We start from the raw sequence: 15,792 nt of genomic DNA on the forward strand, positions 1-15,792 counted from the left end.
TGAGACTTTCCTTTTCAAGCACCACAAACCTCTTTTTCTCCGGAGCTTTCCCGCGCGAAAGGAGAGGAATTATCAATGGAAAGAAAGCCGGCTTCCCATTGGCTCGAAGTCAACATAAGTAAACTCCCGACCAATCAGAACTGAAGCTCTGCTGTTCCGCGGAGCCAATGGCAGGAGTTTGGAATGCTCCCCACAGACCCAAGAGGGACTACAAGAAGCGGAGCTCGGCGTGGATGCGGGCGAAGAAGGCAGCGCGAAGGCTCTTGGGAAATGTAGTCTGTTCTTGATAGAAGGGCGTGGCCTTGCCTCCCATAAAGAAGGCGGCGGTGGCGGGGGGGGGGGGAGACGTATGGGGTTATAAGGATATTTTGCTTTGACTTGCAGGCAATATGGCCCATGCATGATCCCCAGGCTTTCCAGGTAAGGATGGTTTTGTCCTTGGGTTGCAACTGCCTCAGGCGGCATGGTTTATAGGGACGGCAGTGATAGCCCCACCCCACCCCTAGTTCACCTCATTGTTCTTTCTGAGCACCCCAGTCTGTCCTGCATCCCCTTTATTTCTCTGCTACCCTCAGTCTTTCTGAAGAAAACTGTCCCATTGACACTGTTTAAAAAACATCAGATCTTAAAGAGACTGACTGAGGCAGTCTTTTTAAGTGGAGAAATCTGACCCTCAGAAGAATCCTGGGCTTAAGTCTTAAAGATCAGTTACAAAACAAAGGAGGGTACAATAATTGGAGAGAAATGTCCCTGCTCTGTATTCAGAGGCTTTCAGTAGTTAAAGAATTCCCTCTTCTACTCATGAGCTATATGTAATGTCTGTTTCTGTGTTAAAGTGGAACAACTAAATTTCAGCAAAGTCCACTTGGTTTTTATATGTGGAAGGAGGGACAATAGAGCATCTTGTTCTTTGCTTCAGATGGCAAAATGTGTTGGACCAGCTTTAAGAATGGGAAGAACTGTCCTAGACTTGAGGGGCCAGCTGTTTCTTTTGCTAGTTACTGTGCTTTGAGTTTATTCATTTATTACAAGTTGCTTCCAAGCTTAGAGGCTTATATTATATCCTGAGATTTGCGTGGCTCCCTCGCTGGGTATTTTCAAGAATCATTTAAAAACATGGATGTTTCGGCAGGCCTTCCCATCAGATAATTCCTGATGCCCTTTTCTTCCCTCTCCTATAGTTTCTCCCATCTTGTTTAATGTTTTTTCTATGTAAAAATTGTTTTATATATACCTATTGTACTATTTTATGTTGTTAGCTGCCTAGAGTGGTCTTGATCTGACCAAATAGGCGGGATATAAAATAAATAAATAAATAAAAATAAAATAAATATACAGCTGGTCTACCTCCTTCATGGAGTATTGAGGATTAGTCCACATGATGCTTTCCTTAATCTGCCTTTTTTAAAAACTAGAAATTAAACCCCTGCTAATACAGTAATTTGTTTCCTACATTCATGCGCCTCATTATTCCCCCACCTTGTTTATAGTTCTCTTTCCAATTTTTAGTCTCATCAGAACCCTGCAAGCAGGTCTAGTTGAGGGAAATCAATTGGCACAAGACCACCCAGTGAGCCTCATGGTTTAGTGGGATTTGAACCAACATTAACTATGCAGTTCTTCATGTTGACTTTGATATTATAGCATGCTGATGGAAGAAAAACTGATTTTTTCTCTTCAATGTCTTTGGATGGTAGATCTAGGATCTGCAAGTAAAATGCTGCTAATATACCACCCCATAGTGCTTCAAACACTCTCTGGGCAGCTGACAATTTAATTCTGCAAACTACACAATGCCCAGCAAGCTGGGTATTCAATTTACTGATCTTGGAGGGATGGGAGGCTGAATCAACCTCGAGCTGGCTACCTGAGCCTGGGATTGAATTTACTGTGCCACATAGACAGCCACCTGTTTTCTCATCTGCAAATTATATCTGGGAAGGATAAAAGTTTGGTTGGGACCTTGGTTTGCTTTACAATAAAATAGCATAATTTTCTGAATTCTAGTTGCCCAACCAATCCTTAAAAAAGGGACGGTTGGCCATGGCTAGGAGAATGGGATTAGAAAATCACAGAGAAAGGAAGGATGGTTTCTTAAAAAGTAACTTTCAAAGCTCAACCCCACCATGGCTGGTTGTGGCTTTCAAACACTGTCGTTTCCTCTTTCTCACTTCCAGAAAGAAACAGTTCCTTTACAGCCCTTCTGGAGAGAGAAGACTTCTCTGGCAGAGATCACCCCGTTTGCCTGCCAGGCAAAGAGCTGATCCCATCCAGGGCTTTCCCCACGGGTGTGTGAGAAACGCCATGGCTACTGCCAGCAACATCATGAAGCAACTGCAGTCGGCACTAACCTGCTATATCTGTCAGAGAAGTTTCTTAAACCCTGTCACTCTTGACTGTGGGCACAACTTCTGCCACAGCTGCATCCTGACTCACTGGCAGGAACGCGGGTCCGAAGCCGCCTGCCCTAGCTGTCAGGAGAAGATCCTGAGGATCAGTTTTCCATTAAATAAGCAACTGGTTAATATTGTTCAGCTCACCCAAGACCTGGCCGATCAGGTAAGGCGAGCGGCAGGCAGGCAAGAGCGCTGCCAGGAGCACCAGGAAGCGCGGCAGTCTTTCTGCATGGATGACCTTGTCCTCTTCTGCTCTGCTTGCGACGCATCTCGAGATCACCAGTCCCACCGTGTCCTTTCTGCAGAGAAAGCTGCCGAAGAGTACAAGGTGGGAACCGACGACTTATGAATGTGCAGAACCAATGTTGTTCTTATGGCCTTTTGGGGGGCTCCGGTGTTTACTCAGGGTTTGATTTCTTCATGAGTCGTATGGCATGGCTAGAGAGAGGGAACAGGTGCGCTGTGCGTCGTGAGTAGCCCCCATCTTGGCCCAAAAATTTTCACTGGCCTCTGGTTGGGAGCCTAGGAAGCTATGGATTGGCTGGGCTTCCTTCTGAGTATACACCTGGCTCTGTTACTCATATGGGGCACACTGCCCATGCTAGAGCAGTGGTTCCCAGCCTTGGGTATCCCAGCTGTTCTTGGGCTGCCATTCCCAGAAGCCTTCGGCATCAGCTGGCTGGGGGTGTTCTGGGAATGGCAGTCCAAGAACGCTTGGTTTACCCAAAGTTGGGAACCATTGCTGTAGAATCAGGAATTAGAGGGACTCAAAGAATTTACTGTTTCTTTGCTGTTAAATGTGCCCTCTTTTGCACCCTCAAGATCGGTGCTAGAGAAGCAGAGTGCTGGTTGAGGCAGTGGCAGTAGGACACTTAAGCCATGGTCAAACTCTGGACCAAAAGGGACCCTTTCCACTTTAGAAGATGATGGGTATTGCTCGGTTTACTTCAAAACTTGGTAAGGCAGCCCTGCTTCATTGGAGAGTCCCTGCTGCTGCCTCTGCTGCGTAGAGTCCTCTACAGGGGTGTGTAATGTGTCCCAGGAAGGTGGTGGAGATGGCGATAAAGGAAACATTGGAACGGGAGAGGTGGATCCCTTCCATAGCAGTAAGGCTGTTTCTTGCTTTGCTGCCCAAATGCAACTAATATGAATAAAGCGTTCAAAAACAGAGACTCATTTCTTTCCTTTTCTTTCTTTCTCCTTGCCATTCTTTGCCTTATATCGGCAGTTACAGAACTAGAGTGACTTGGGTTGAGGGAACTTAAACTGTATTGACATATGCTACCAACATGAATTTGACCCAACTCTGGGAGGCAGTGGAAGAGAGGAGGGCCTGGCGTGCTCTGGTCCATGGGGTCACGAAGAGTCAGATACAACTAAACAACAACAAAGTGTGACATACGGAATGTTCATAAACATTTTTAAGTGTGTTCGGAGAGAGCTTTTGGAAAGTTTGTGATTAGTTTCTGTACAGGAAGGGAACGAGCCCGTATAAAAACTTAATTCAGATTCCAAGGCTGTGGTATAATAGAGGCATTGGCCCAAGAAAAGGGAACAAGAGGGTAGGTAAAATAGAAAAATGGGGTGCAGAGAAAGGTAGAAGAGGCAGAGAATAGAGGCGTCGGCATGAATTCATCTCTTAATTTTGTAACTACAGATTTCTAGCATTTAAGAATTTTGTCATATCTGTTTGTGTTTTAGCATCACTTTTTAACATGTGCAACAATTCTACAGAAGGAGAAGGAAAAGATTTATAAGAATGACAGTGCTGAAGAAACTGAGTGTATGAAATTATCGGTAGGTGTTACTGCAAAATGACTTGAAACTTATTCATGCGGTTTTCTTTTCTGCAGCTATTGACCGTGTACTCAGTGTAGACAGCTAAACTACCAGTGAACAAACAAATAAACAAGATTTAGCAGAGAAAATCATTTTCAGAGAGTTCTATTTTTAAAGCTGATTTGCAAAGTGCCTGAGCAGTGGATGTCTGGTACCAAAGGATTTTTGTAGACTGCACCCCCCCCAAGCATCTGATGCAGACTGTAGTCTGTGAAAGAATTCAGCCAAATAAAATGATCTCTAAGGCTGGGCAAGATGTTGTTGTTGCTGCAACAGAACAGCAAACTAGGCTCCATCTGAAAAGAGGGGATGTGCACAAAGTGCTTGGAACAAATTCCCAACATGTGGCATTATGGCTGAAATCCTGTTGCTTAGCATACTAAGTTGCACTAGACCCGAGCGTATCAGTGGGGATTTGTTCAGTCGGCTCCATAAACTTGTGGGTCTACCCTATTGGCAATTTACTATGCTACGTTAAGTTGCAGCTAGACCCTGCCCATTTGAATCAACTGAATTTACAGAAGAGTTGATTCAGTGCGCCTAGCCTAGTGTGACTTACTACGCAAAGCAACAGGATTTCAGCCATCATGCCCTTGCTGTGCTATTCGTGCCCTGATGCTGCAGGGCTTGATTCTAAGCCACCTACTCCTCTTCTCCTGCCTTATAACTACAGAAACAGATGTTCAAAGAGAAGAATGCTATGGTGGCTGAGCTGGAAGAACTGCAGCGTTTTGTGGCAGAACAAGAAACGTTTTTGCGGACTGAGATCATGGAAAAAACAGAGAAGGATATGACCTGGCGCAAGAGTGTGCGGACAGCCGTCCTTTTCAGAGAAGAGTTGACTTTTGATGACATCATCCGGGAGTTGAAGGAGAAAGACGGGGAGCCACCCTTTGACCTCCTCCAGGTAAGCAGGGTGTCTTGGACGCAGCTCTGCATCTTGTTCTGGGGCAGGTCAGTACTCGGAGCTCAGGCATCCCTTCTCAGTCAGTTGTAGAGCCAATGTAGTACAGTGGTGCCTTGCTTAACGGTCGCCCCGTTTAACGATGAATCTGCACAGCGATTAAGTTTTTGCGATCGCAAAAGCGATCGCATTGCGATGATTTAGATAGGAAAAAATCGCTTTGTGATGATCGGTACCCTGTTTTGCATACCAATCATCGCATAGCGATGATTTTCCAACAGCTGATCGGCGGTTCCAAAATTGCCGGGTTAAAAAAATTGGCCACCCGCTGTGTTTTTGCCCAGATTCCTCGCTTACCGAGCAGCGAAAATGGCCACCGTATGGAGGATTTTCGCTTAAAGGTGAGTTTTAAGCCCATAGGAACACATTGAAGGGGTTTCAATGCATTCCTATGGGCTTTTTAAAACCACAAAGCAACGAAATCGCTTTGCAGCGATTTTTGCTGCACGGATTATCATCGCTATGCGGGGCACCACTGTATAGTGGATGGAAAGATGGATTAGAACTCAGAAGACCTGGGTTCAAATCTCTGCTTGTCCATGGAAACTCACTTGGGGAGAGACGGTGGCACTGATAAGACTCCTCCTTAGAGGAACCGGATGGCATAATGGTTAAACTGCAGTACTGCGGCCAAAACTCTGTTCATGACCCGGGTTCAATCCCAGTTAGCCGGCTTGAGGTTCACTCAGCCCTTCATCCTTCTGAGGTCAGTGAATACACAGTTTGCTCTGGGGAGGGCAACGCGTAGTGTGCATAATTAAATTGTAAACCACAGTATGATTTGCAATTTTTGCTTTTTGAATATCTTGCATACTCTGGAAACCCTGTTAGGGCTGTCATAAGTCAGATGTGATGCGACGGCATGTGACAACAACAGCTCCCTTAACCATCCATAGAAGAACTTAAGAATTGGAAGAGTTGGAATGGACTTTGCAGTTTATCTAGCTTGGCACTTCCCAGATGTATTGGACTACAATTCCCACCATCCCTCAGACCCATTTCCAACACATCTGGAAAGTGCTAGGACAGAGAAGCCTGACACAGTGGCTGAAATCCAGTAGTGAGTCTCAATGAGAGTAAGCCCACTGAATCACTGAGGATTTATTGAGTCAGATTCTCTGAAAAGTCCATTGGTTCTGTGGGCTTACTTTAGTGGTGACTTATTACTGAATTTCAGCCAGTCATTCCTTTTGATAGATTAGGATGGCCATTCCAGTAGAGCTGGGGTGGGAAGATGTGGTACCTCCACATCTTGGAGTCTCATCCGTCCTAGCCAGAATATCCAGTTCCAGTGACAAGGGATCATGGGAGTTGTGGTTCAACAGCATCCAAAGGCCCTGCATTCCCACTGCTGCAGTCAGAGTTTAGAGGCTTAGTGGCTTTACATTTCTGTCAGAGTGGGGAAGAGTGGAACTGATGAAAATGGCTGTCCCTCGCCCCCAATGGATCAAGCCAACTCTGACTTATGGAGTCCCTTTTCAGGGTTTTTTGAGGTAGAAAATACTCAGAAATGGTTGAACATTGCCTTCTTTGGGGTGTGTGTGTCTGTGTGCGCATGCCCTGGGGCTGTGCAACGCCCAAGGCCACACAGGCTGGCTCCACTCACAGGAGGCCCAGTGGGGAATCAAACTCCCAACCTCTGGCTCCACAGCCAGATACCTAAACCACCGAGCTATCCAGTCAGCTATGATAATACCTATGGATCCATCACTGTTATTAAACACTCCAATTTTGCCTGTGGGTTACAAGCCATTGTAGTAGAAGTGTACAGAAGGGACATATATGGATGATAATGTGTAGTAGGAAGAGGCTAATACGGTATAAGGCCACAAAAAGACATATGAGAGAGAGACAGAGAGAGATATCCCATATTTAGAACAGGAAGCCTCTTAATATTGCAGAGAAGTGAGTGAGGCACTCTTTATGTCTTTCTGAAATTAGATTACGAAGGACCCCTTTACATAAATCACCAAACAAAGCAAGCTAAGTTGTATATTCCTGGCAGTGAGGAAAGCTCATGCTAGTTAAGAATTTTCCTCCCACAGGCATGAGCGGTCTCTGAGGGCCTTAGCTGATAATATCAAGGTACAAAATGTTGCATGGGACGTCTGGAAGCTAGTATAGTCCAGTGGTTTCTAAACTTGGGTCCCCAGATGTTTTTGGACTACAAGTCCCAGAAATCCTGGCCAGTACAGCTGGTATGGGAGGCTTCTGGGAATTGCAGTCCAAGAACACTTGGGTTACCCGAGGTTGGGAAACACTGGCATACAGTGGTGCCTCGCTAGACAGTTACCCTGCATGACAGTTTTTTCACTAGACATTGACTTTTTGCGATCGCTGTAGCGATTTGCAAAACAGTGATTCCTATGGGGGAATTTTGCTGGACAATGTTTGGTCCCTGCTTCACAAACCGATTTTTGCTAGACAACGATTTTGACAGCTTCCTCCGCGCTCGCAAAACAGGTGTTTTCGGGACCTAAGCTTCACAAGACAGCTATTTAAACAGCTGATCGGTGGTTCGCAAAGCGGCTTTCCTATGGCCGATCTTTGCTAGACAACGACGATTCTTCCCCATTGGAACGCATTAAATAGGTTTCAATGCATTCCAATGGGGAAATGCTTTTCGCTAGACAATTATTTCGCTAAACAGCGATTTCAGTGGAACAGATTATCATCGTCTAGCGAGGCACCACTGTAGAAGGTAAGCTAAGTATTGATGGCTGCTTGGCCAAGATTCTCTTGTCCGTTCCAACCTGCCTCTAAGAATTGTTGTGTGACTTCCCCTATGAAAACTGTATTTATGCTACCTTGAGATTGTGAGAAGAGGCCAGCAGTTAGGATGGATATACTGCGTAAACTCTTGCCATAGCCATCACCATCCGGTTCTCAAGCAACATACGCCAGGTTAGACTGCCAGGAGCTGTGCCTGTATGGAGCTGAAATCCCAAGATTCGGTGGCTACCTTTAGAATGATCTATGGAAAGGCACTGAGTTTCTCTTCCTTCTTTTCTCTTCTAGGATATTAGAGACCCTCTGGAGAAGTGAGTGGACAGGTTGAAAATGGAATCCTGGGTGTACAAGACTGGCCGTTCTCGGAGTGCCAGTGTAAAAAAATATGAATTGGGAAGCCTGCAGGATCTTTTCACATGTGCAACTTAGATAATTTTAATATCCTAAAACTTTTGTAAGGCATAATGTGCAGTTGCCGTCCAGGTATGGTTGTCGGAGGGAAGTTGTAAGGAAGCTGCGTGGAACTATAACATTCTGGGTGAAAAGCCTTATTTCATTCCTTTTTTTAAAAAAAAAAGTATACATTAGAATACTTGAGAGATGTACTTTTGAGGATCAATGGTTCAAATAAATCAGTGGACTGTGAATTATTGCATTAGTACAGTATTACCGCACTACTACTGTGCATTGTTACTCCCTTTAATAATTTCAAGAGCCACTGTATTCTGTTCAAGAGGAGCTGTTATTTAACTCTTCTTAATCTACTTCCCAGAAGTAATGGCTTATAGTCAAGATTTTCAAAGACCCATTGTTGAACTTGAGTTGATCTAGCTCTCTGCGCTCTTAACTTTGCACGTGGCTCTACATACTGGGAGATATTAGACGTTTTGAGGATATTTTGTGTCTCGGGGTTATCACATTCCTAGATGATACACTTAGTATATAGTTAGAAGCACTGCTCATTGAATGTGCTTGTGGCACATGTTTTTCTTATCTCCATACTTTGTATTTAGCTCTCTGATCTGCGATTGGTGAGTGGAGGGTAAATACAAGCTTACTTTGCAAAGCTGATAGTTGAGGTATGCGTCTCTGAAGAAATTCATTGATGCAGGAAAACTGTTGATTGTGGGGAGCACACATTTTCCTTGATGTCTAATTTCACCCTGTACTTGACACATCATATTGGCTGTTACCTTCGAGGCCGCTTTAACCTGATAGTAAGGCATCCAAATTTTAGAAAGGCCAAACTATTCAAAGGGCAGAATTAGTCTTTCTGTCTTGGGAGACCAGAACATAAGGCTGAAAGGTTTCTCTATCCCACCATGATTTCAGCTGCTTTATTGCTGTTTTTTTTAAAAACCTCTGGATCATGGGAGAAGGTCAGCAATTTGTGCTGTGGGGCAAGGAGTGTGTATTAGATAGGGTACACCATCATGAACCGGGCGTAATAAAATGAATTTTTCTTTCATGGCAAGCTCATAGATTGAGCCAGGCTTGCTCCCTGTTCTGTTTCTTCAATACTTCAGATAGTTTGTGTATTTATTTACAATATTTTTATTCCGCCTTTCTCCTTAAGCCCCAGGCACCTTACATCATTAAAACACATACACACATTATTTAAAAGCTCATTCAAAGATGTTTGAGGTGTGTCTGTTTTTCCCCCCCCCAGGTGCAAGAAAAAGTTTCTGGATATTGAGACTTTCCCAGTTCAGCTCAAAATGCACATTTTGGAGCAATTGGATTTAAGCTTCTTCATGCGGTCTGTTGTGTACCAGTTCAAAGGTAAGGGGAAAGGCTGCGGCAAACAAATAGGTTTCCAGCCCTTGATCATATTCTGAGAGAGGGAACTGGGCCACTGCTTGGTCTCTGGAAACTAGAGCGGAGCCTATGGGAACAGGTGAGAGCCTGAGCCTCATTTGTTGAGAAAGCCGTTCTCGTCCTTTGTGGCAGGTCCTCCTGTCGCCGTGACATTGTTCCTTCAGCTCTGTGCGAGTAAAGTAGCCACGGTAAAGATAGGGTGGCAGAGGAAAAGAGATCAGCAGACTGGTTATGGAGAACACTGCTAATAGATGAGGGGGGAAGAAGCTCTGAGATGGGGAGACTCAAGCGTTTGCTGCCACTGCTGGTTTTGTTCTCCCTTCCAATCGCTTCGGCGCTTGCGGTCGGCTAGCAACTCGTCAGCCTGGTAGGAAGACTCGTCTTCCCTCCTTCTGCCAGGAGTGGCTAGCCGATTGGGAGCTACGGAGGGATTGGAAGGGAGAGCAGAATCTGTTAGCGTAAGTACGTGGAAATTTAGGTCCAGGTAAAATGACTCACACACACACACAAGCAGCTTCTCCAACACCAGACGGGTATTTACAGGAATATTTACAGAAGTGCAAACCGGCAGCATGATACTCATCAGGAAAACAAGAATGCATCATCTATATAGAGTCCACATATATACATTTGTACATCTAGCTATGTCCAATCACCACAGACATTGCATCATCCCAGAGCCAGCCCTCCTGAGTCATCATGAGTCAGCATTTCAACACACCTGTGCATTATGGCTGCTCATTAAGGCACTTGTACTGCTCAGGCCTGTAAGTTTATCTTGACAGAATCACCAGCAGCAGATGGGAGAGTGGATGATCCGGAACCAGGGGGCTGGACCCTCGTTATGTCCAGCTGTGCGGGGTATTTGTATTCATATACAAATACCCCCCATCTCTGGCTGTCCAAACTGAGCTGTCCAAATTTCTCCTCCAATAGGAAGTTGTGGCCACCACCTGAGAGTGCCAGGCTCTTTAGGCTGTCACCTTACGTTTAGGAGTCAACCTAAAGTTGGGACAAGAGCTTGAGAAAGTTACCTTTTTGAGACGACACCTCCCTGAGTGTGGTCATGGTGGCTGGGGGCTTCTAGAAGCAGTCGTCCAAAAGGTAACATTTCTAATCCTTGGTTGAAAGCAAGATCCTTCTATTGTCCCCTCCCAGTGGGAGGTTGCTTAGGTAGAAGTGAGGGCTCTTTCAGATGATCTCCTTAATATTTCTATGTTCTGTACTGATACTATTAATATGTCCCCCTCCTCTCATTTTGCTCAGTATGGTAACTTTTCTCATGGCTTTCCACACCTTTTCATATCTCCTTGAAAGCATGATTTCCTTGTGTTCCCCTTGGGGTGTGCGGGGCAGAGTGTCGCATTGTGGCTCTTCCCACGTGAAGTTCATTATCTGGTAGGAGCCTCCTAATCAGAAGATGTCAACTAGGACTGCAAACCAGAAATGCTCCAGAAGAGAAGCTGATTTTTAAAAAAAGATTTCCTAAAGAGAAGCAGTTTTGTTAAAGAGAAGTCACTTTTTAAAGAAAAGCTTTGCCACTGGGTTTGCACTCCTTTGCAGCCAAGCAAGCGGGAAAAAAGGGTTAAAACTTGGGCACCATCTGGAAGAGGCCTTAAAGGAGCTTTCTAGCCAAGCTCTGTGTCTTCCTGATTAGGTTCAGCTAATGTAAATCCAGGTCAGGTAATGTGGATGCTTGGGATTGTAGCAAGAATTCTCACATGTCATTTGTCAGAATCTCACGACCAGAATGCTAGATCTAACTTGAATGACTGTTATTAAATTGATACAGGAAGGGACAAGGGGAAATGAAAATGGGCTCTTTGGAAATAGAACAAAATAAAACTTAAAAGCAAAGTTGGCTGTTCAGATGGTGTTGGTACTAGCTAATGTGCAGATAATGAGTATTAGGAGTGGCAGTCCAAGAACATCTGGAGGACCAGCTGCAAGTAGGCCATCCTTTGAGAAAAATAGTTGTTACGGTTAAATGCAGTCATTGTGAGTGGTTTGTCCTGCGCAAACACCATTGCTTTAGAGAGAGACCATTCTGAAGGCAACATAAGGTTGCAGTTCTGTGCACTCTTACCTAGAAGTAAATCCTACTGAATTTGATAACCCTTGTTTTCCTGAATTATGAATGAGGAATGTGTGGGCCTGCAGATGTTATTAGATTGCCTTCCCTGTAATCCCCAGCTGGGTCGGCTACCTAAATATGATGGGAGCTGTAGTACCAAAATACCTGGAGGCCCACATTTTCCAGACTTCCAGAGACCCCCACAGGTATCTGATTGCTGTAAATTCAGGCTACATTTCTCTTAGCAATTATATATTTAAATACTGTACAGTAATGGCATTTTGGATTTGGAACGCATTACACAGAGGGTTAGACCCATATTCCCCAAGTGTGTTTTTGATTCAATGGTTTCTGTGTAAGTTGTCTTGAACATATAAGGGCATACACGGGGAAGGGGGAGAAGGGGAATTACTGTGATATCCAAAACTGGCCCTGCTTGATCTGTGATTTTTTTTAAAAATCCAAGGTAATATTTCTCCCAAGAGTGAGACTCAAGCTATCTTATAATATGATTTCTTAAAAAGAGATACAAATGAAAAGATAGGAACCCGGGAGTCACCACATCAAAACATAAACAGATTATTATGTCAAAACAACGACCAAATGGAAAGCAATTCAAAAACCCATCAGTGAAAAGGCACAGCCCTTTATTGAGCAGCAAGATACTTGCCTAAAGCCTGATCTTAATCAATTTTCACTGGGTGTAATATTATAGCCTCCCTCACAAGCTGGCAGTCTCCAGATGTGCTGGATAATAGCTCTTATCCATCATATTTTTCTGGGGATGATGGGCATTGTAATTCAGCATATTTGGAGGGGGTGGGATTATAGGGAGCTTCTTCCTAACCAGATGCTCTAAAGCCTAATCTGTGTTCTCTTTCCTTCCTCAGGGATTCTGTTATCCGGATATCAAACGCAGAAAGGTAAACTTTGGAAACTGATAGAGGGGCCAATTCACAGAAGAGGTGGGAGATTGTTAGGAAGATACCAGCTGGATTTTATTAAAGTCTAATTCCTTTGAAGTCTGGAGACTTTGGAACCAAAAAAGGGCTAAACAAAAATACTAGTGTGCTTAGCCAGAATAGCCATGGAGAAGTTGATGGGAATTGTTAGGTTGGTTCAGCTGGAGGGTAGCAGGTTAGGGAAGGCTGTCTCTAAGCCATAGTTAAGATGATTTTTGGGTTCAGCCAGACATTTGCGTCTATGGCTTGGAAACGGGGATGAGCACCGCCCCCTAGAGTCGGACACGACTGGGCTAAAATGTCAAGGGGAACCTTTACCTAAATAAATACAACCGTGTTAAACAAACGACTTAAAAACATGCATTTTAAAATGTAAAAGGACAACTCCCCTCCCCAAGCAGCAGCTTACATGGTAAGGAAGGTTCTTGCCTACAGGCAGAAGGACAGCAGGGAGGGGGCCTAGCCTTGTTTCTCGTTAGAGAGAAATCAGGCTTACTGGGTGGCTGATCTATTAAGATGATGTATGGGGATTGCTTTGAATACTATAGAGAGTATAGGGTTTTTCTGTATATTAGATGTGTTGAACTACAACTCCCATCATACTCTGGCAGTCCAATGCTGTACACAAAGAGCTAATGGTATTGAAAGCAATTTAAAAGCATATTGGTCCCTCGGCATTAAAAGCCCCTTACTCGGCAGTTATAGAACAGTTGTATTGGCCTGGGTAATGGTGGGAAATGTAGTTCCAGTCATCTAAAAAACACCAGGTTGGGACTATCTGTTTATTTGATTTCCAGTTGCTGTTGTGTGCTTCAGCCTTGTTAAAAAAAGAGGTCTCATCCTGACTCCTTTGCTTTGTCCTTTAGCAAACGTGACTCTTGATCCGGACACAGCTCATCCCAGGCTCATTCTGTCTGAGGATCGTAAAAGTTTACGACTAGGAAGCGAACACCAAAATTTGGCAGAAGACGACCGGAGATTTGACCTGCTGACGTGTATTTTGGGTTATGAGCAATTCATTGCACGTGGCCGATATTACTGGGATGTTGTTCTGGGAGGGACGGGTTCCTGGGCTGTGGGGGTGGCCAGAAAGTCTCTGAGGAGAAAGGGCTTGGGTGACTTTCTGACACAGGAGGGGGTCTGGGTCATGTTCAGGATTAACAGGACGCAAGGATTTATCGGTGCTGGGAACGATGTATTTGTGCCCGTAAGACAGAGAATCAAGAGGATTCGGGTATACTTAAACTACATTGCAGGCCAGATAGCCTTTTGTGACCCTGACAAAGGGGTCATGCTCCATGTATGCACAAAAGCCTTCTTCCTTGGAGAACCTGTTCTGCCTTTTTTTTGGATTCATGGGAGAGCAGACCTCTCCCTTCCTTTCTGAGGTGGCAGCCAGCTTACCTTCCAGGCCCTGCTGTCCAAAGGCAGTGACCTTAGCTGCTCCTGCACTCATTCCTGACTTCAGTCTCCCTTTTAGCTCACTTCTTTTCTCTTGGGCCCCAAAGCTGCTTGCCTGGACAGATGCGGATCAAGAAATGTGGGTCTGGTCTTCAGAGTCAGTATTATTTTTTAAATTTGTGTTGGAGTCTCAAGAGTGAATGAGGAGCCTCCTCTGAGATTTCCAGTGAATTGTGGATCTTGATGAACAGGCTGAATCTAGCTTAATTATATTCCAAAGAGGGGCACTCTGATTAATCACATCAATATGATTTGCATTAAAGCAGATCTCAGTGTTCACAGCTTTGTACAAGAGCACCTTGCACCTCTATAATGTATAGGAACACTTGTGTTTTGGGGTTGTTTTTTAATGTATTTTACTTAAGGTTTATTTTCGTATTGCTTTGGAATTCAACTTCTAGCTCAAATAAAAACTGGCTATTTTAAATCCCCCTTGCTTTTATTTCATACCTTCAAAGATTCCTATACCTCGAAGGATTGCTTATATGATCTTGATGGATGTTGTGCTGTCTCACCCTTACAAAAAGCCATGTTAAGTAGACAGGATGAAGTACATTCAGTGGCACCTCATTATCTGGGTAGGGTGTACCTCACCCCCAAATTCTGGGGCCAGCAAAGATTGGGCCAACCTGGCCTCCAGTGGGAGGGAGTTCCAAAGTCTGGGAGCAGCAACAGAGAAGGCCTTCTCCAGTGTCTGTACCAAACACACTTGTGAAGGTGATGGGACTGAGAGAAAGGCCTTACCTTACCAACCAAGCTGATTCATAGAGGGAGACGTGGTCTTTGGGATAGCGTGGGTGCAGGCTGTTTAGTGCTTTATAGGTCAAAACCAGCTCTTTGAATTGTGCTCGGAAACCGATTGACATCCAGTAGAGCTGTTGTAATGGGGGTGTGGGTAGGTATGTGATCCCTGTAACTAGCCCCCGTCAGCCATCTGGCTGCTGCAATTTGAGCCCGCTGAAGTTTCCTGACACTGTCCATCAGGAGCCCCACATAAAGCATGTTACAGTAATCCAGCTGGGAAGTAACTATGGCATGTTTTACAGTGACCAGATCAGACCTCTCTAGAGACGGATGTAATTGATGTAGTAACTCTTGGCCACCTATTAAAAAATGGGAGATCCAGGCTCAGACATGAATCCAATAATCCATTTTAAACCTCCTCATTCCTTCATGAGATAAGCCAGTAAATGCAGACAGTGGAATAAGTCCTAAAGCTCTGCATTAAACAGGAAACCATACACCACCGGCCAAAATCTTGTTGCTTAGTCACGCAGTGGTTCTTAACCTTGGGTTACTCAGGTGTTTTTTGGACTGCAACTCCCAGAAGCCTTCACCACCAGCTGTGCTGGCTGGGTTTTCTGGGCGTTGCAGTTCAAAAACACCTGAGTAACCCAAGGTTAAGGACCACTGGCTTAGTGTAGCAAATCACATTAAGATTAAGCCCATGGAATCGAAAGGGGTTTAGTGAGTCAACCTCTCCATGAGTTCCATTGATTCAGATGGATCCTCTCTGTCATTTACTTTTTCGAAAATAAGAATGGGTCC

The 15,792-nt window shown here is 44.6% G+C and overlaps 1 protein-coding gene across 1 annotated transcript; it reads left to right on the forward strand.

Moving 5' to 3' along the window:
- Positions 1 to 229: 229 nt before the first annotated feature.
- On the forward strand, positions 230 to 14,671 carry LOC110070838 (E3 ubiquitin-protein ligase TRIM11). The gene is made up of 8 exons (XM_020778555.3): positions 230 to 420; positions 2,178 to 2,724; positions 4,098 to 4,193; positions 4,909 to 5,142; positions 8,218 to 8,240; positions 9,599 to 9,711; positions 12,712 to 12,744; positions 13,650 to 14,671. The coding sequence occupies exons 1-8, from the start codon at positions 401 to 403 to the stop codon at positions 14,168 to 14,170; spliced, it is 1,587 nt and encodes a 528-aa protein (XP_020634214.3). The 5' UTR covers positions 230 to 400; the 3' UTR covers positions 14,171 to 14,671.
- The last annotated feature ends 1,121 nt before the right edge of the window (positions 14,672 to 15,792 follow it).

The sequence above is a fragment of the Pogona vitticeps genome, chromosome 2 (genome assembly GCF_051106095.1).
Source record: "Pogona vitticeps strain Pit_001003342236 chromosome 2, PviZW2.1, whole genome shotgun sequence".
Lineage (NCBI taxonomy): Eukaryota > Metazoa > Chordata > Lepidosauria > Squamata > Agamidae > Pogona > Pogona vitticeps.

Bases quoted from the DNA above. Each gene is read 5' to 3' on its own strand.
- LOC110070838 (XM_020778555.3), top strand. From the start codon at position 401: ATGATCCCCAGGCTTTCCAG. The intron at 4,194-4,908 runs GTAGGTGTTACT...TTATAACTACAG, and splicing joins CTGAGTGTATGAAATTATCG to AAACAGATGTTCAAAGAGAA. The intron at 8,241-9,598 runs GTGAGTGGACAG...TCCCCCCCCCAG, and splicing joins ATTAGAGACCCTCTGGAGAA to GTGCAAGAAAAAGTTTCTGG.